General features: G+C 40.9%; 1 protein-coding gene across 6 annotated transcripts in view; it reads left to right on the plus strand.

The window, feature by feature from the left end:
* LOC149313197 (ras-GEF domain-containing family member 1B) overlaps window positions 1-20,340 on the plus strand; it is a 268,019-nt gene that overhangs the window by 230,039 nt on the left and 17,640 nt on the right. For all 6 annotated transcript variants that reach the window (XM_089526246.1, XM_089526248.1, XM_089526247.1 and 3 more), the window contains 3 exons: window positions 13,441-13,623; window positions 16,134-16,256; window positions 18,083-18,220. In XM_089526246.1, the coding sequence (XP_089382372.1) occupies window positions 13,441-13,623; window positions 16,134-16,256; window positions 18,083-18,220 (444 nt within the window). The remainder of the gene's footprint in view (window positions 1-13,440; window positions 13,624-16,133; window positions 16,257-18,082; window positions 18,221-20,340) is intronic.

Genomic DNA, 20,340 nt, shown 5'->3' on the forward strand with positions numbered 1-20,340 from the left:
GAGGTGAATTCTGTTTATTTACAGAATAGACCTTTTAAATGTCCAGGTCGCAACCTGAACCTCTCAAGCGCTTCAGTGCACCCTGGCTTTTAAATATTGGCTTTTAAATATTGTCTGGTGGTTGTTCTTGAAAGCTTGCTTGACGTCAAAATTGGATGAATTCATGATGGATAATAATCCATCATTAGTTATTAGTTATGATGGTTAAAGAGAATATCCATGCTTTGGGGCAATATACATGGATTTTTTATCCATGGGTTCAACTATCCATGGCTTGAGGATATTAAAATATGTATAAATTCCAAGAAACAAACTTTGATATTTGCCATTTTATATAAGGGACACCTTTTTACCATTCTGTTGCATTTAATGGGACTTGAGCATCCATGGATTTTGGTATCCGTGCGGGTCCTGGAACCAAACCCCAGAGGATATCAAGGGCCCAATGTGGCTGTTATATATCAAATGCATACAAAGAAAGTGGCTGTTTCTTCTACTCTCTGGCTGTGGAGAGTCTGGAGTAGAGATGGGCAAAGTACATCATTTCTTCCCATGATGTTTTTCTAGTCCTTCTTGTATCCCAAACTGCCCTTTTTCTGAAGGCTAAATTACCATTCCAGTTTACATGCTTTGTTTGATATTAAAAATGTCAGTTTTGCCAAAACACAACTGGATTTATGGCCATTTCAAGTCCCCTTCCCAATTTTTAAAGTATTTTTAGTTGTTTGTGCATCTCATTGAGGGTATGCAGGGGCAGAAAATGGACCTCTGGACCTATTGGAGTTCATGTCCTTGAGGTATTTCTGGGGTTTATGTTGGATGTAGTAGATTAGAAGGAGTTTGGTCTCATCCAGCTGGGCTGCTCTTAAAGTATGTCCTCCTGTACAGTCCGGTTAGAATCAGTGAATATAGGATCTCAGATTTCTGTGTCACATTGCCATTTCCGTTCTAGTTTAGTCTGAATTAGGATTCTATTGTAGTACAGTGAGCCCTTGGTATCCACTGAGGTTTGGTTCCAGGACCTCATGGGTACCAAAATACATGGATACACAAGTCCCATTAAATACAATGACACATTAAAATAGTGTCCCTTATGTAAAATGCAAAATCAAGGTTTGCTTTTTGTAATGTATAGATTCTAAAAATATTTTAAGCCATGGATGCTTGAATCCGTGGATAAAGAATCCATGCTCTGTAATATTAGGCTATTTTAGATTTCTTGGTTTTGGGACTGGGCAGAAGGAGGTGGGACAGATGTGCTGTTTTTGGGACTCAGGGCTTTTGCTCCCAAGTTTTCCTCTGATGGCTCCACTCCATTTGCACTCATGATGAGTTCCCAGCAGATGATTCTCTTTCCCTGTGTGTGCGTGTGTGTGTGGTCCAAACAACTGCAGAGAATTGAAAAGGGATTGCCAAGAAATGAAACCGCAGAGGTGGCAGGTTTAGATTTGCTTTGGCATGGCTGGTGGATTTCCTGCTTCTGTAGATTGAGTTTGCACTGATTCTTCCATTCCCCATCTATATGTGTTAGTGGTTTGTTTTGGTTCTGGTTGCCAAGCGTGGAGACAGACAGAAACATCCTCCTTCTCTTAGTGTGTGTTTGTTGCTAACTCCTCTAAATTTAGGACTGGATGAGACGTAAATGAAGAAAGCTAATTGGAAGAGAATCTCTGGTGTGCACAGGGAGGGAAGGAGGATTCTGACCTAGGCTTGTTTTGATCATAAGATGGTGAGCTGACAAGCAGGACTCAGATATGAACCGGTGACTCGTTCCTTCCTCTCCAAAGACACTGTGTAATGGTTTATATATGGCTGTGTTACACAGTTACTGATCAGCATGAGGAAAACTGCTTTAAAGAGGGAGAGACCTTGATTCAAAGCTTGTTTATCAATTCATATTTTGTATGGACACAACTAAGATGTTTCAAGTGGCTATGATTATCACTAGATGGTCAATATTTCATTACAGAGTATGATACTTGGATGGGAGACTGGCAATGAATATCAGGAGTCTTCCTTGCTTAACAAAACCCTATGAAATTCATGGGGTTGCCATAAGACAACGGGTGACTTCAAGGCACATTGTTATTGTTGTGTGCCTTCATGTTGTTTCTGACATATGGTGATCCTAAGGCAAATCTGTCATGAAATTAATATGGATGGGACCTGCCTCTGGTTTTACTCTTTTCTGTCCATGTTTAAAGAACAGGATAGCAATGGTCAGAAAATGGTATTTAGGAATTGGGTAGCCCAGCTGTAACATTTAGCTTAAAATGTGACATTTTATTCAGATCTGGGGACATAGGACAGAGTGTCTGTTGGCATGCTGGGTGGCCAAGAGTGTTCCAGCCATATATCTATGCCTGGCACTTTTTAACTGTTAAATGTAAAATGTGAGAAATGGTCCATCCCAGCTGAAGTTGAAGAACTGACAAGGTTGACTGTCTCATCTCTTCTTCCTAGTTTCCCCAGGCTACACTGCTGTAAACTCTTTGGGTCAACAGATGAGACAAAACATCACTGAGGTGCAGTGGCTTTTGTTCTGTGGTTTACACTGGAGTGGCATTACTATATCTGCTTTGGTGACTGGTGGCACACAGCTGAAGTTTGTCCTTCATCAGTTTATGTAATAATGCAGACTGGGAAGAAAGTGTCTATCTCTAGCTGTGACAATGCTGTTATTAAGATATTCTTTTTATTCAAAGACATATCTGTGTTAGTCTGGATCAGTATGCAGAGAAATCTTGTAGCACTTTGAGACTATCTGCAAGAAAGTAGTTGGTAGGATAAGTCTACTTAGGAAATGCAGACAGGCATTTCCTAAATTGAAGTCTATTTCATCAGATGTATTTCCATCCATCCGATAAAGTGGACCTAGGGGTTGTGCATACTGGCAGGAAAAGCCGCCCTTGGGGTGGAGTCTGGGCATGGCGTCCATATGACACATGGACTGGCGCCACCCCCAGGACAGTGTGATGCTGCATGCCGCACCACATGGTGTGCAGCATCACAGTGCTCCTCTGGCGCTGTGTCTTCAAGATGCAGTGCCAAAGGAACACTTTAAAGCCGAGGCACCACAACTATCATGCCCTTTGCAGGACACAAAAAGGAGCCACAAAAAGTGGCTCCTTTTTGTGCCCTGCAAAGGTCAGATTGTGGCTGCAGCATGCGGTTGCCGCAGCCCCAATCCATTACAGCTGGAGGCAGCTGCCGGCCACCCCTTAGGGATGGTCTGCACAGCCTCTATGTCAAAAGAAGCTTATGCTGCCAACTTCTTTATTGCAGATAGTCTCAAAGCTGCTACAAGATCCCCTTGCATTCTTTTTCTTGACAACTTGCACTGTAGAAAAAAATTGTAACAAGAAAGATGTTAGTACATGACTGTATATTTTGTATATTCCTCCCTTTCCCTCTTTCTCTCTCTTTCTGTCTAGCCTAATGTAAAAATAGGCAAAATCCTACGACATTTTGCAAAACAACCAAGTGACTCAGCCCTATTCTGCTTGGTCTAAAGAATGTTGTTCTAATGTCCCCGTAAAATGTGTGGGTGTGCATGCCTCAAGTATGTCTGAATAAAGAGGTGAAAAGTTAAAAAACACTTACTCATCTTAAAAGCATCTTCCTATTCCCTCCACCACTAACATTAATACCTCCCTCTCTTTTAACCTATGTGGGGGTGAGCATTCTCTTTGCCATACATCGTGGCTCTTCTGTGTTATTGAAATACCTTGCTTAATCTGTTGACTTTGTAGGTGTGATTATTTGAAATATCCAGACTTTGATCCAAGGGCTTAGAGTCAGGTTCCACCTTCTGTTCAGCATGAGAATTGCTGGCAGCTGAAGTAATCTGGCAACAGAAGGCGGGTAGTGTAACTATTCGCTTTCCCGTCTGTCCCTTCCTTTAGCTAAATTCCACTGGAAGAAATTAACATCAGTATAATCACATGAGATTCCACTAGGCAAGGAAAATTTGGGTCTCTGTGTTCCTACAGTTCCTGAACTCTGTGAACCCACTGCTCATAAATGTTGTTGTTAACTGCCTTCGAGTCAACCACAACTCAAGGTGACCCTTTGGATGAGACATCTCCAAGACCCCCCCGTCTTCAACTGCTCTGCTCAGGTACTGTAGGCTCAGGGCCGTGGCCTCCTTGATTGAGCCTATCTATCTGGTATGTCGTCTTCCTTCTTCCTACTGTCCTCCACCTTGCCCAGCAATATTGACTTTTCCAATGAGGCCTGCCTTCTCATGCCCAAAGTATAGTACAGTATCATCCAAAAGCCACAAAACAGTGATACCTTTATTGGGCCAACCCAAATGCACATTATACATGTTGCAAGCTTTCAAAGTATGACAGTCTCAACTTAGCTTCCAGGGAGATTTCTGTCTTGGTCTGTTCTAGGACCCATTTGTTTGTCTTTCTTGAAGTCCATGGTATCCTTAGCACTCTCCTCTGCCACCACATAACAAATGAATTGATATTCTTTCTGTCGGCTTTCTTTACTGTCTAGCTCTTGCATCCCTACGTGGTGATGGAAAATACTATGGCTTGGATGATTGTAAGTTTAGTGTTCTGTTTTATATCTTTGCACTTCACAATACTGATGGCAATTTGGAAAACAAAACAATGCCTTACATACTGGAAACACCCAGTGTAACCAATACCCAAGAAAGGAGAGACCAAGAACTGCATTAATCACTGGACCATTGCATTAATTTTTCATGCCAACAAGATGAGGCTTATAATTCTACAGCAAAGACCCTTACCATATATGGAGCAAGAATTGCCAGAGGTCCAAGTGGGGATCAGGAAAGGAAGAGGCATTAGGGATCATATTGCAAACATACTGAATAATGGAACATCCTAAGGAGTTTCAAAACAAAACCAGCCTGTGCTCTATAAACTATAGTAAAGCATTTGATTGTATAGATCATGAAAAATTATGAATCACTCTTAAAGAAGTGACTATGCCACAACATCTGATAGTCCTGATGTGTAACTTATACTCAGGGCAAGAGGCTGAAGGGCAGGAGATAGCCTTGCCCACATTGGTTGCTCTTCAACCAGCAGGCAGCTTGTTGAAAGACAGATGGCTGTTTGTTGGAGACGGTAATCCTTGGCCCATTTTGCCTCTACCTCATTGTATTCTTCCTTTTTGACTCCCCTTTCTTTCTGGGCTCTTTGGCAACTGTACGAAATTCAACCAAAGGCCAGCATGCACCCCTCAAGACTGCAGGCTGTCCACTCCTCGTTGTTTGGGACCAGTCATGAAAACATTAGTTGGTTAGTTATAGTCCTCTGATAGACAAGGCTTACTCAGTGACCTTTTGGTAAATGTAGCAGGCTTTGAGATCCATATTTGTTGTGGCATTTAGTACTACACATCTGAATTGAGATTTTATGGCCTATCTGGCATGTGGAGCTACGTTATACAGAGTTAAGACTTTTGGTCCAGCAAGGCCATTATACTTGCAGTAGTTGTCCAGCTGGCAGCAGGTTGGCAAGAGCTTCAAGCTTTCCACATTTAATCAGAGTTGTGGGAGAGTGAATCTGTAATGCTGCATGCAGAGTTAAGACTCTCATGGATTTAGACACATGCTTTCTAAGACTGCAATCCAATGCCAATTTACCAGAGAGCAAAAGTGTCTAGTGGTTCTGTTGCCACAGGGCTGTTAATCCATTCAGTTTTATGGCCACTCTTGGTTTGTATGGCTGCTGTCCTGGTGCTGAACTTTTGTCTGCATCAGGGTTCAGCACCTGGATGGCTGCTTGGAGTAGGTCCCATTTATTTCAACTGGAGCTTATTTTTGACTATGCATCTATGAGAATTTGCATTTAAAACAACAAAAACTAAAACAGAAGCAGCAGTGTTTGAAATAGTTTGATTAGGACAGGTAGAAAACAGCGGGAGTGGGCAAAGAATCCAGATGTGAACTAGCAAGAAGATGCTTACCTCTATCCTGTCTTCATCATGGATTGTTGTCTGGAAGTACTTCTTTGTTTCTTCCAGCTGCTTGATCATAAATAATGACTTGAAAAAGCAGTGTTTGCCTCAAATGGTGCCTCCTGCATAGAGAAAGTGTGGGTTTTAATTGCTTGCTTTGACTAGTCTAAGTCTATTGTGTATGCTTTTCAAATTAATTCATTCCATAAATCACCTGGCTTTCTTGAAAAGAGCTTGAGCAGCAGGCTGAGATTTTTTTTCAGTATCTTTGGTGGACCATTATATTTCAGTACTTTCATAATTACTTGTCTGCTAATCTATGCTTCATGCCACAGTGGCTGAATTTCAGGATGTTAACACATTCCATTCTTGAAAATGTTCACTTAAAAAAAAAAAGCAGGTGGAGATGGAATGCATTTTAAGGAAATTTGTCTAGTTTGAGCACCAAAGATCTCTCTGAAGAAAACAGGGAGAGGGGAGGAGAGATAAAGCTTTTACATTTGTGAAAAGAAATCTGATCCTGCTTAGGTACAGTTACTCATAGCAGACCATCTGAAATCAGTAGGACGTAACTTTATCCTACGTGTTTATTATCTGAAAGGTGTCTTTTAACATGCCTGAATGTCCAAGGAATTCCACAAAGGAGAATTCCCTTGCAGAAAATGAGAAAAGATGGCTTCCATGACACAAATTATGATAATTAAGTAACAAAAATGTTTTATTTCCATAATGTATTCTGTATCCATTGTCTGTGGGGTAGGGGGAAGAGCTGTGCATGATACTGAAGCCCCACCTCCATCAGTGGACCTTTTGCTCAGTTTTCCACTGGCATCTTCTCAGGTTCCATCCCATTTTCTGTTCTCTTTGTAAAAACCATCTTCCTTGCCTGGAGCATCAGCATATTGGATTTCTCCTTTAAAATTTGGACTAAAACCCAAATTTAGATTTGCCACTGCACCAACATGGAAGGCACCAGCTGCTAGTGGCTGAGTTTCCTCTGTGGCTGGATTTTTCATTTATAAAACCAGCACAGTTGCTCAGTTTAATTATTTATCCATTGTGAAGTCTTGATTCAGATGTGTTTGAAGGGGGACCCTGACTAGAATAATAAATTGAAGACCTTTGAACATTGTTCTGCTATTCTGTGTTATATGAGGCTGTTGACAGATGACCTATATATATAGAATATATATTTCCTATATTTCCTATTAACTTTGTCATTTGGGTGACATAGAAAATGTCTTATTCAGCAAGAAGACCTGTGAGTGTGGTGTCTAGCAACATCTCACCATCATCTCTCACCTTCCACTCCAATGCACAGGCATATACAGAATTAAATTGGGGGACAGACCAGGCGGCTACAACCAAGACTGCCTGTGGAAGCTGATTTTGATTCACCACTGACAGCTGCTCTGTTTTGAAGAGTGCCTCATGCAATCTATTAATGCATGAGGAGGGAGTGAAGCCATACTTACTAAACCCAGTATTCATAGGTACAGCCCAGACATCTGCAAGAAAACAGTTTTCCTCTTTGCATTGTGTGAGCCTTACTCAGATGCAATCTGGAAACTTTTGTGAGTATGCCAAAGCCACCAGCCTAGTTGAAGGACAATATTCTCCCATGGAAAACCTGCCAGGGTTTTGAGATCTTCAGGGCAGAAGACCCTTCTCTCTGTTCCACCACTCTTGGAAGTACATTTAGTGAGATAAGAATAGAATAGAATAGAAGACCAGCATAAAAGAAACAAAACAACAACAGCATTAAAACAATAAGAAAAGAGGTGGCCATCGTGGCAGCTGATTTCTGCTTTAGAACTTGCTTCTAAAGAAGGTTAAAATGGCTTCCTTCCCCATTGTTTTTGCACAACCAGGCAAAGATCTTTTTATTTGGGCAGCCTTGTTGATTGCTTGCTGAGGCAAGGGCTATTACTGAGATAGTGCGCTACTTTTTGCATTTTGTTTTTAAGCTGTTTTAATTTCGTTTTCTTTTAATACTATAACTTCATTGTATTTTGATTTCATAACATCTTTGAGTTTTTATCTGTGGTTGTGTTTAATCTTGTGGTGAGCTACCTTGAGTCCCAGTTTTAGGAGAAAGTGGGATTATAAATCAAATGAGTAAATTAATATCAGTGCACACCTGAAAATTCTGTCCCTGAAATGTCCCTACAGTGCTAGTTCCAAATGCTCAAGGGGGATTTAGATTTCTTTTTCTTGACCACTGGCTTTCCCTTTAAAAGTAAAGGCTTCTCTTTGACAAGGTTGTCAAGTTGTGTCCAACTGTGGAGGGCAGTGCTCATCTCCATTACTTATCTGAGGGAGCTAGCATTGTTAAAGATGACTCCAGTGGTCATGTGGCCAGTGTGACTGCACTGAACACTGTTACCTTCCCACCAAAATTGCACCTATGTATCTACTTGTATTTGCATGCTTTCAAATTGCTAGCTTGGCAGAAATTGGCACTACTGGTGGGAGCTCACTCGGTCACACAGTGGCTGGGCCTCGAATCTCCAGGCTTGCAGTTGTTAGAGTTGGCATCTTAACCACTGAGCCACTGCATCCATTTTATGTAATTTGGGATATGACCTTGAGGCTGAAAGCAAGCTGAAAATCCTGTGTATGGTTAGGTGTTTTGATTTGTGAAGTCAAAGGCTTTCATGGCTGGCATCCATAGTATTTTGTGGGTTTTTCGGGCTATGTGGCCATGTTCTGGAAGAGGTTATTCCTGGTGTTTCGCCAGCATAAGCATCAGGAATAAACTCTTCTAGAACATGGCCAAATAGCCTGAAAAACCCACAAAAACTATGTTTTGATTTGTTCCAGAATTTATTACAGGATAGTTTTATTGGTGATATAAGAAAGGGAGTCGAGTTCCACTGGCTGCAAAGTGTAGTATGGAGATGAAATATCAGTGGGAGGATATTTGTTGTGTGCTTTTGCTTAGGCTTCTGTAAACAGAAATAGTGATGGGAAACAGAGCTTTGCCATGGTACTTTTTTTGACTGCGAACTAAAACTCACTGGCCATACTGACTTGGGATTCTGGAAGTTTGTTTAATAAACTCTTGGAAGAAGGCAACCTATTGGTTCTCATGAAGTGATAAAATTCTAGTTGCCTCTTCCCTTGAAGTTGAACGTCTCTTTTTCTTTCTCCTCTTCCATTGGTAATGATAAATGTTGAAGACAGGATGAGGGCATTTTGCCCCCTTCTCCTTCTGTGCATCTTTTATCCCACCAAGGCGACATGTGGCATTCTCTTAGTGCCTTTCACCTGCTGGGTTCCTGTCCTAACTGCTCCTTGTTCCACAGAAGTCTGCCCCCTCTCCTTTCTCCCTTCTGCTTTGGCACGTGGACCTCTCTTATTCTTTCCCTTCACCCCCTCCTGACTTTTTTGTGCTGGGGAGAAATCCAGTCCTCTGGTTGAACAGCTGCTCTGGGTGATGGATGTGACTTTTCAGATGCTGAGCCGGCTGCCCTCCCTTATTTTGATGCAAATCTCCTTTGGCTCTTGAAAAGAAGGATTAGCAAGGGGGTCATGTAGGCCAGGGAGGCTCTGCTCAGTGTGTCTTCTCCCTCTTTTCTCCCTCCCTTATGCCACTCCATGAGCAGCAAGTTTTGTTTTCTCTTATTGTTTACTCACTGAATCCTCTAGTCTTGTGTAGGATTTGAATGCCTTCATTGTCCTGACCTGCTGCCAGAAGCAAGCCAGGCTTTGGCTCTCTACATGCGGTTCCATTTCCCCCTCCTTTTTTTGTCCCCAGGAATCCAGCTAATAACTTAATAGCTTCTCTTTCTGAAGAATTGCTTTGTTGGAGAATGCACAGATGGAGAGGGCAAGAGAAGCTACTTATCCACAGGCTGTCTTCTATTACCACTTCTCCTTCAAAATCAGGTGTTTTCCCAGGGAAGCGTGCACCGAATCTTGCATTTATTTCCAAAGCCTGCATTTATTTATTTCATTTTTTTTAAAAAAGGAGAAGTTCCCCTCCTCCTCACAACCAAGATCCCTGGAGGACTTGGCACACAATAGAGAAAGAGAAGCCATGGCATCTGCACTTCAATGATGACTGGGGGGTGGAGTGCTCAGACTTGTTATGGGTCCACACACACGCAGTGTGCCAGCACCCAGACTGCAACAGCTTGGCTGTATGAATTGCTGCTGCAGTTTGGATTTCTTTCCTAATTGCTCAGAGGAGTCTAAGCTGTGGGATGTGTCTATATATTTGTATATGTGAGAATGTGTATAAATACAATGCCTTTGGCCACTGTGGCCAGTAGCCAAGTTCAGCTGGCTGGGGGATTTGGAGAGTTGACTACCGATTAAAAGTTAAGAAAGAAAGTGCAAAAACAACATTACAGTTGTGCATTAAGAAGACAATAATAATGACCACAGATGGTTTATATCACTTTAAAATGGATCATGAAGACATCGAAATACCATATATACTCGACTATAAGTCAACCTCACGTATAAGTCGAGGGCAAGTTTTGAGGCCAAAATTATGGATTTTGATATGACTCATGGATAAGTTGAGGATAGAACTTGGGGGTATGTAATAAAGGATGTAATGGATGAAGTTTATTATCTTCATACAGAAATGTCTTATTCAGATCCTTCTAAGCCTGATTCCTCTTGGCATTCCTTTGAGGGGAAGCACCAAAGAGGTGCCACCACTGCCATTTCCCCACCTAAGCATTCAAAAAGGCCAGAAGCAGCATCACAGTGGAAAGAGCAGAAAGGATTTGGTTCTTCTTTTGGGGTGTACCAGGATGAACTCAGCTCTTACCCTTTGCCATTCTACACAGAGAAGGAAGAGAGTTAAAATACTGTACTTACATTGACCCATGGATAAGTCCACCCAGCTGTTTGGGGTCAATTTTTGACTAAAATTTCTAGACTTATACATGAATATATACAGTAGTTAAAGATAATGTGTACCTTGGTTCAGCCATTAATCGAGATAGAGATGGTAGTCAAGAAATCAGAAGAGGACTAATACTCTGGAAGGATAGCTATATATCACTAAATACCAAAATCAGAATAATTCATGCCATAGTATTTAAAATACCTGTATGTGAAATCAGGATAGTGAGGAAAGCTGAGAAGAGGAGACTCAACACATTTAGGATGTGGTACCGGAAGAGAGTTTTATGGATAACCTGGACTGACAAAAAGATAAATGATTGGGTTCTAGAGTAAATCAAGCCTGAACTCTCAACAGAGGGCAAGATGATTAAATTGAGCCTATCATACTTTGAATGTATCTTGTGGCAATATAGTAGGCCCTCGTTATCCACAGATTCTTTATCCACAGATTTAATTATACAAGGCTTAAAAATATTCAAAATTATATAAAATCCAAAAAGGAAAGCTTGATTTTGGTATTTTACTATGCCATTTTTTAAAATGGGACTTGAGCATGCATGGATTTTGGTATCCACAATGGCTCCTGGACCCAAATCCCAGTGGATACCATAGGCCCACTGTGTGCTGAGTCTTTGGAAAAAACAACATGCCATTGGAGTTTCAGGATTTCAGACTGAGTCTTTTGTAACCCAACCTGGAGATGCCAGAGATTGAACCTGAGACCTTCATCACTGAGTTAAAGCTTTGCCTCAATTTTTTTTCCATTTTAATGTATTGCTTCTCATTTTAATTTTAGTGTAGTTAAGCCATGAATGTAGTTAACTTTAATGCATTCTGCTGTTAACTTTAATGTAATGCATTTCCTTTGATCGTCAGATGATGAAAATCATTGGGTGCTATGATCAAGGACACACAGTGTATGTTGATATAAATGCCAAGCTTGAGTTGTAGACATGGGAGATTAGCCTGTTTCCAGTTTGGGACTTTAGCTTTCATCATGGTGATTTTTCTTGGTTTCATTTTGTGCTTCTCCACCTGTGCTGTTGTTTGCTTCTTTCTAGGATGCTCTTGTACTAAGAGAGGCATGCCACCCTGTTGCCTAAAATCTGGAGTCATTGCCCACACCTGGTATTTTAACTGATAGACTTAGAGACATGTGAGCAGTTCCTCTTGATGTGTATTCAAACATCACATTGTAATGAACTTAATTACTTACTAATTTTACCTCCTTGTTCACACAGTAGTGTCATGCTCACTACTGTGGATTGAAAGCAGTGAGATGTATGAGATGAAAAGTGCCATCCCCTTGACAGTGTAAAACGTCAATTTCAGTCCAGAGTAGAAAATCTATTAGTCTGAAAGCAAAAACCCAGATGTGACAAAACTCAAATGTGTTAAACATTTAAAGTACCACAACACTCAAATTGCTATACCACAATGACCTCACTTAAGTAATAATAAAACTCTGTGTGTGTAAAAGCATGCCCTATTACTGAGTAGCAGACTCTGAAAATTCATTCCTGAATGGAGATTACCTACAAACCAAACTGTAACTGAAGAGTGGGAATTGTGTAGCCCTCCAAATATTGTTGGACTGCAACTCCAAGCATTCTTCACCATTAGCTAGGCTGGCTGTGGCTGTTTGTAGTTGCAGTCTAACAACATCTGGAGGGCATCATGATTCCATTCCCTCCTCTGCTCTAAATGTATAGCTGCAAAGTTGAAGGTTTTGCTAAGAAAGAGTTCAGTTGAAAACAACAAAACAGTGCTTCTTTATAGGAACACAATGAAGAATGTTGCAATAACTTGTTTTGCATCTTTTATCTAGTTACAGATTTCTTTGGTAATCCTAACACAATACTAGCACTCCCTTACACTGTTTGTTGATTATGGGAGCTGATCCAAAGGCACATGAAGGGGTCATGCTGAATGTACCATCAACAGTGAAGAATTTAGCACTTCTGTGTTTCTTGTTTGTTTTTGTAAACCATTGGAATACTTCCTTGGTTAAGCTCAACCAGTGACACTAAAATTGGATTATATTAACTAGCACCACCCATGGACTTTGGAAATCCAAAATTGAATAGTGTTGGTATTTAGAGCTTGTTTATGCAGTTGGGTGTAGTGGGTGTGTGATGTGTTAAGTCTGCTTGGTTTGCATAACCTTGGGCAAGGCCATTGCTGCCCATGCAAATTCATGTGTATGAAATGTCGTCTTCAAGTTGTGATTTGAATTGAGCCTAAATGAAGAGTTGAGACAAACTGAAAGGATGAAAAATTTTACAGGGAGTATGATTATCTTCTTCTTGATTTGAAAAGTTCACATTTCATTAATGTTTGTCATGGACCTGCCTAGCTGCAAGGAACTTCAGAGTCCCTTCTGAGGATAGTCTTACATGCAATGTCCAGCTTGATGGGCATGAAGAGACATTCGCTTGTATTGTACTGCTTTCAGATTTGGAAGAGTTGTGTTTAGTTTCCAAATCTTGCTGCTTTAGGAAGCTTGTGAATTGTCATGTCTTCAGTTTTGCCTTTAAAACTGTTTTATTTTGTTGCATTGATTTTAATATTTCCATTTTAAGTTGTTTTTAATTATGTTTTAATTATGTTTCCTTAATTTTATCTTCTCAGGAAAATATGCCCCAGACACCTCCCTTTACTGCTATGTTCGACAGCAGTGGCTACAACCGGAACCTGTATCAGTCAAAAGAAGACAGCTGTGAAGGGCTGTGTTACAATGACAACAATTTGCTGTCTGGATCTTTGGAAGCCCTCATCCAGCACTTAGTGCCTACTGTGGATTACTACCCAGATGTAAGTCTACTCTCTCTTTGCAAATTCAATTGGCTTGGCCTACTGGGCATCTGAATAGGAAGAAAGGGGAACTCAGCAAGGTGCATTGTGCATATTGTGGAGAAAGGCCTCTCCTGCAGAGAAGATGAATAGTGGCCTACCAGCCACAGTCTTCAGCTGTTTTTCTTGCCAAGGAATTCAGCATCTCTTAAACTGGCCCATAGAGTACTCTTTGCTGTATTTTCCTCTTTGCTAACCCTGTGTGGCAGAGCCAGCATGGGATAGTGGTTAGAGCATTGGTTTACAACTCTGGAGACCAGGGTTGAATTCCTAATCAATCATGGGAACTTACTCAGTGCCCTTGGGCAAATCACACTCATTTAGCTTCAGAGGCTGGTAAAGATTTCTTTCACTATATTGTGTGGACTGTGGAAAAGGTAAGAAATAGTGTGGATGTCTTCTGCTGTTTGTTATATCCTCCAAAATGCAAATGAAGAATGCTCAAAATAAGGGACTGTTGGCTCCTGGGCAATTTTCTACCCGGAAAACAAGTGCCCCATGTCATTTATTTATGGATGACTTCTGGATGTCTAGATACCAGGTCCATGTGCAAAACATGAATGTATACTCCTCACACATTATGACATACAGTATAACCCCTGCATCCATGGGGGATATGTACCAAGACACAACACCTCCATGGATACCTGAAACTGTGGATAATAGGGAACCCTGTTAGTATCTATGAGTTGAATGACTTCCAGCCCAGGAATATCATAGAATGACACTGAAAGACCCAGAAATGCCTAGAGAGAACACTTTTCTAGGCATTTCTAGTTCCTCCACCATGATTATGGTATGCATGGGCTGGAACTTGACCATAGAATCATGCTGGAGCACCTAGAGAGAATAATTTTTCAGACATGGGTATGTGAAACTGCAGGTTTCGCAGCTATGGGGGTCATACTGTAAAAAGTCTACATGTTATCATATATGGGAGTTACATCCACAAAGAACAAGGATAGGGTATTTCTGGCCTTCCAGATATTGTTGATTTGCAACTCTCATAATCTTAGCCAGCATAACTGTGTAATGAAGTTGTTTACATCCACTCACAGCACTTGTCACATGTAAGCCAAGAGTGAGAGTCATCTCCCAATCTTTCTCCCTTTGATCTGAGTTGTCGATCTTGCTGAGCAATTGATTGTGATAAATATATGAATATATTACTTACACGACACCTTTGACATTCATTATTCAGCTAAATAAGCCTGCTTTGTTATGGCTTCAAAACACTCCCCACAGTCTTTCATGGCTGATTCATGACAGTGCATTGAAGCTGTGTAATAAACTGAATGACACCCTTGTTGAAAACCCACATGAGGAAGACAAACTCTACAGCCTGTTGGAATTTTCCATCTCATGATTGATTTGCTGGTGGTAACAGAACAACAAACATCCCATCCTGGAAAGTTGCAGAAAGGGTTATATTATACCAGCCTCCCCCAACATAGTGCCTTCCAGATATTTGTTACTTCAACTCCCAGCATCCCAAATAGGCTCCTGTGTCTCAAAGGTGCCAAGTTACAGAAGGCTGCAATACTCTCTTGTCTTCATTTGTATCATCAGGCAAAAACATATAACAAATAATTTGGAGAATTAAAAATGTGGAATTTGGCATAATGCTTCTCAAGGGCTACTCTGGGATCTATTTTTGCAGGAACCTTTGATTGGATTATCTAACTGCCTGCTAATGGACTTGTTCAGTGTAGCAGAGAGCAATATATTTGATTTGGATGTGAAAACCTTAGCTATGGCAGTGGTGGGCATGATGGTTGGCTTATGCTGATGGAAAATGCAGTCCAGTGACATCCAGAGGGCCACAAATTGGAAAAATCCCACACTTGTATAGATTGTAGTTTTTAGAGACGTTGCAGTTTATACTTACAGTTTGTACACTGAGGAGTAAAACTGAAATGCAAAATCAAAATGTTCATGGGTCTATTTCATTAAAGTTTAGGGATGATCAGTTTTACACTAAAGAATCAGTTGCTCATTACGCTTCATGCTTGTCTAGTTTAGTGTTCTGTCTAATCACTGTGTAACATTTTCATACTATAAAATTGCCTGCCAAATGCTCTGATACAGAGACACTGCATTTCTTCTGTAGGTGTGCCTGTGTTGAAATCTAAAGCTCTAATTCCAATTGCTAATTCTGAAAACGTTCTGATATTGCATAGTAAGCAGTTCTTAGGTACTGAGTACCTGCTTATTCTTCTGTTGCACAAGGATTGTCGGCACTCAGCTGAGTGATGTGCCCTGCCCTGTCTGTTGTTCTAGCCTTGCATAACTAGAATGTCCAAAAGTGGATTCTGAAACAATGACATTTGGTATAATTGAGCTTTAATGCTTGCCTCTGCAGTATTGGGTGCTCTCCCAAAATAACACAACAAATTGTCCTCAGCTTGATAAAACACAAACACACATCTGTGAAGTAAGAAGTATATCTTCTCTTTCTTTCTTACCTACAGAGAACATATATATTTACCTTCTTGCTCAGCTCTCGGCTTTTTGTTCATCCTTACGAGTTAATGGCAAAAGTTTGTCGCTTGTGTTCCGAGCAGCAGAGGCTGGATGAACCAGCTGCTGATAAAGTAAGTGGCTTGTCTGGTCAATGTAATTAGTGTGGTATCATGATGAAAAGAGAAAGACATGCAAACACAAGACTGCCCAAATATCTTAACTCCGGATATATTGAGACTATGTATAGTTCATTAGTTAGGAACTTCAAAGTGTTGTATGTGTTTCTTTCCCTCCTGTTTTACCTACACACAACCCTGAGGGTAGGTTATACAGAGAACAGTAACAAAACTAAGGCCATTTGATGAACTTGAATGACTGAGCATAATTTTGAACCCAGGTCTTTTAATAAGCTGTGTTTGGTCACACTGTATACAAAAGTCATTTTCTTGCTGTAATCACAGCACTTAACAAAAAAAAAGCTAGATGTCCCCATATGTCCAGACAGGCTAGAACCTTTCTGCTTTATACCATCTAGTGATGATTTGCATGCTATTGTATATTCTTCCCATGAAAAAGAGCTGCCATATTGCTCAATGCCAATCTCATCCCAGCGATGTTTCAGTGGAAGCAAGTTGCATGTTCAGATATGTTATCCAGGGATGGGCATGTATGAGTAAATAACCCTTCAGTGGAGAGAGAGTTGCATTGCCCAAGCACAGGAGTGCAAGTCTGGCACTGTTTGAAACTGATATTTAATATCACCTTATGCAACTTGCAAGGGACAAATGCTGCAGTATTCATGAATTTTATTCACTCATACCTTACCTTTTTACAAAGAATGTGCAAACTGCCTAAACCTTTAAGAGGTGATCATGTGCAGAGTCAAAGGTGGGATACAAACCACCATATAGTACGTATTCTATACGTACTAGGGTTAGGAAGGGGCGGTGCTTCCGCACCCCCCTAACCCTAGTATGTATAGAATACGTACAAGATGGCGGCGCCCCTTCCACATGGGCGCCGCCATCTTTACATACTGGACGCATAGCGTCCAGATGTGTCGCGGCGCCTATGATGTCGCTAATGCGCCAGCAGCGCCTTGCGACGTCATAAAGGCGCCGCAAAAAGAAGCTCCGAAATGGAGCTTCTTTTTTGCTCCGCGCGGGAGCCGTGCGGTTTGGCTGCTGCAGCTCCCGCGCGGAGCAAATGGCGCCGGTGGGAGACTGCCGCAAAGCGGCGGTTTGTATCCCGCCAAAGAAACAGTCTGTTTCTTCCCAGATCTCTGTGGAATCCAGTGCTTTAGTTCCTTGGAACTATTTCAGGCTTGACACTTTATCCTAAGACAGTGCATCCTCTGTGCAACATGGAGAAGGAATCTTAAATGAAGTAATGAGTGATTATTCTAGAGATCTTCTCCTACTCTTCTTCCTGGAGAGTAAAGGTGCATCTGCACTGCAGATATAATGTAGTTTGACATGATTTTAACTGCTATGGCTCCATCCTAGAGAATCCTGGGATTTATAGTTTTGTGATGCACTAGCACTCTTTGGCAGAGAAGGCGAAAGACCTTGTAAAGGGAAAAATCCCAGGATTGCATAGGATAGAGTTACAGCACTTTAGGTGGTGCCAAACTGCATTATTTCTACAGTGTAGAGGTAATACTAAGTAATACTGCCCTCTAATAGACAGTGGCATAGCATTGAGCAATGATGTATTCCTGGACTAAAGAAATGGTTCCACTTTCTCTGCTAGGACAGAAAGAGAGCATAATTTTGTTAACCCGCCCATTTAGAAACCCATAATGAATTGGTGCATCCAATGGCCAGGGATCTGTGGAATCCATTTCCCATCAGCCACAGCTCAGGCCAGTGGCCAGACAAGATTAATCCTAGCACATTAAAAATCACATGCCTATCCTTGTATCAGATTCATTCCCTTTCTGTCTGTCTCTCTCCAGAGCCGGCTACGGAAAATTGCCCCCAAAATCCTGCAGTTGTTAACGGAGTGGACAGAGACCTTTCCGTATGATTTTAGAGATGAGCGAATGATGAGGAATTTAAAGGACCTGGCCCATCAAATAGCCAGTGGGGATGAGGTAAGTCTCTTGAGCTGGCACAGTAATTCTGATGTTTTAGAACATTTCATCTTGAGCTGAACTTCATAGTATTTTTACACAGGAGTTTTACCAGGCTCTTTAAAGCTATTTCTGTACAGGTATGAATGGTGATGTGGAAAGAGAGCCAGAGGTGTGCATTTTAAGTGTTACAGGCTTCAGAGCTGAATGAAAGAAATGTAAACAAAAAAAAAAAGTTTAAAGAGTCAAGTGGGAGAAGAATTTTTAAAAATCAGTCTAAATACTATGATTCCTGGGAGAGAGGTGAGAAAGAAATAATCTGTTGGGCCCACTCCTCATTCTGTGTTCCTTTGGAAAAGGGAGCTATCTCTACATATGTGGAACTATCAGCCATGCTGGATGGGAAATTCTGGGAGTAATAATCCAAAAGTAAGTTCTTCAGGCTCTGAAAAGGGTGATGCATTTGAAGCCCAAGGATCCAAAATTTGCAAAACATGACTCTTTGATCATTTGCAATGCAAACAGGTTTTGAAAGACTGCCTTTATCCAGACATAACCTGGCTTTGCACCTCACATTCTTGTGCTCATCTATACAACCTCTTTGTCCTCATGCCTCTAGATGTTCAACCCCTGAACTGTTTCTGAAATCCCTTTGGGCCTCTCCTCCCTTCCACCCCCCTTTCAACCCAGCTGCCTCTTTCTCCTTCCGCCAGCCACCTGTTCACCAGCTGGTGCCTGCCAGCTAGCATGTGGGTGCACAAATGCTTAGATTCATGCTTGCATATACTATTTCCTTGGACTTTATATCCCACCTCATCTAGCAAGCCTAGGATGGGATATTAATATTTAGAAGTATTTACAAGCATTGTTTAATTTGTCACTCAAGAGTTTGGATCAGTGTTCTCTTGAAAGGAGAGAGAGCCTTAAAAAGGAAAACTATGGAGAGAGGGGCATAAAAATATCTAAGTTAGGGCTGGCTTGTTTCCCAAGATGCACAAAGAGTCACCTGCATAGAGGATTATGGCTGTGCACAATAGTGTGTGTGTGTGTGTGTGTGTTCCATAGTAGTATATAAGGGGTTTCCAAAAGATAAATTGTTATGGGACCAATTTCTGTGAGAATAAGTAATTTTGTGCTTTAAAATTAGTTTATAAGGAAGTAGAAAATGGACTGTGATTAGCTCATAAATATATGGAGTCAGCGGCTGGAAAACACTGGAGATGATGATGATGATGACGATAATGATAGTACCAATACTACTACCACCTCCACCACCTATGGCTAGTTTGAGGTGCAAGGGGGCTTGCAAAAGTTAAAACAAACATAGCTAAAAATAGCATGCAAAATTTAAAAAGTAATTAAGCCATCATAAAATTGAAACTAGTGAAAACAAATTAAAACAATAACAACAAATAAAAGTCCAACACATTAGCAAGGCCTGTTTCCCCTGGGAAAAAAAATCAATTCTCAAGGACCTGCTGGAATAAAAGTTTTTTTCTGGCTTGAGGAAAAATAGTAAGGAAGGTGCCAGTCTAGCCTATTTGGGAAAGGGCTTTCACAGCTTGGGAGCAGCCACAGAGAAAGTCTTCTCTCATGTGGCCACCAAAGGTACCACTGAGGATGGTGTATGACAATAGAAAGGTGCTTTATACATTGCTGGAAGAAAGGGGGTTTTTTTTGGACTGTATCAGATCCAGAATTAAAGACTCTGGCACAGTTCTTCAAACCTGAAGGCACACAAATCCAATCAAAAGTGCTGTAAGTGTTGATGGCATTAGTTTAATTGCCATTTCTGGAACCTTTGGCATGCTAACAGGTTGCTGTTCCACTGAGAGTTATTGCACTTTCTAATGCTGATTTGTTCCCTGGTTATATCATCTCAAATTCAGTGCCTGTTTTTTTTTTAAGTCATTTGTTACAGTTGCAATTCTGAGGCTCAAAAAATACTATTGTAGTTAGTTGCAATATTATAAAAAGTAATTCTTTGCTTGCCTGTTTCTCCAAAATAACTAAAATAAGTCCTTTTTAGTTACCTTCCTTTAAAAAATAGAACATTTGAATGTTGCAACAGTAATAGTTTAGTAGGAGTGGGTGGGAGATGGGAATACATTACATTAGATCTTTATTCATCTCTAGGTTAT

The sequence above is a fragment of the Sceloporus occidentalis genome, unplaced genomic scaffold (assembly GCF_023333645.1).
Source record: "Sceloporus occidentalis isolate IW3139 unplaced genomic scaffold, rSceOcc1.0.p SCAF_5, whole genome shotgun sequence".
Classification (NCBI taxonomy): domain Eukaryota; kingdom Metazoa; phylum Chordata; class Lepidosauria; order Squamata; family Phrynosomatidae; genus Sceloporus; species Sceloporus occidentalis.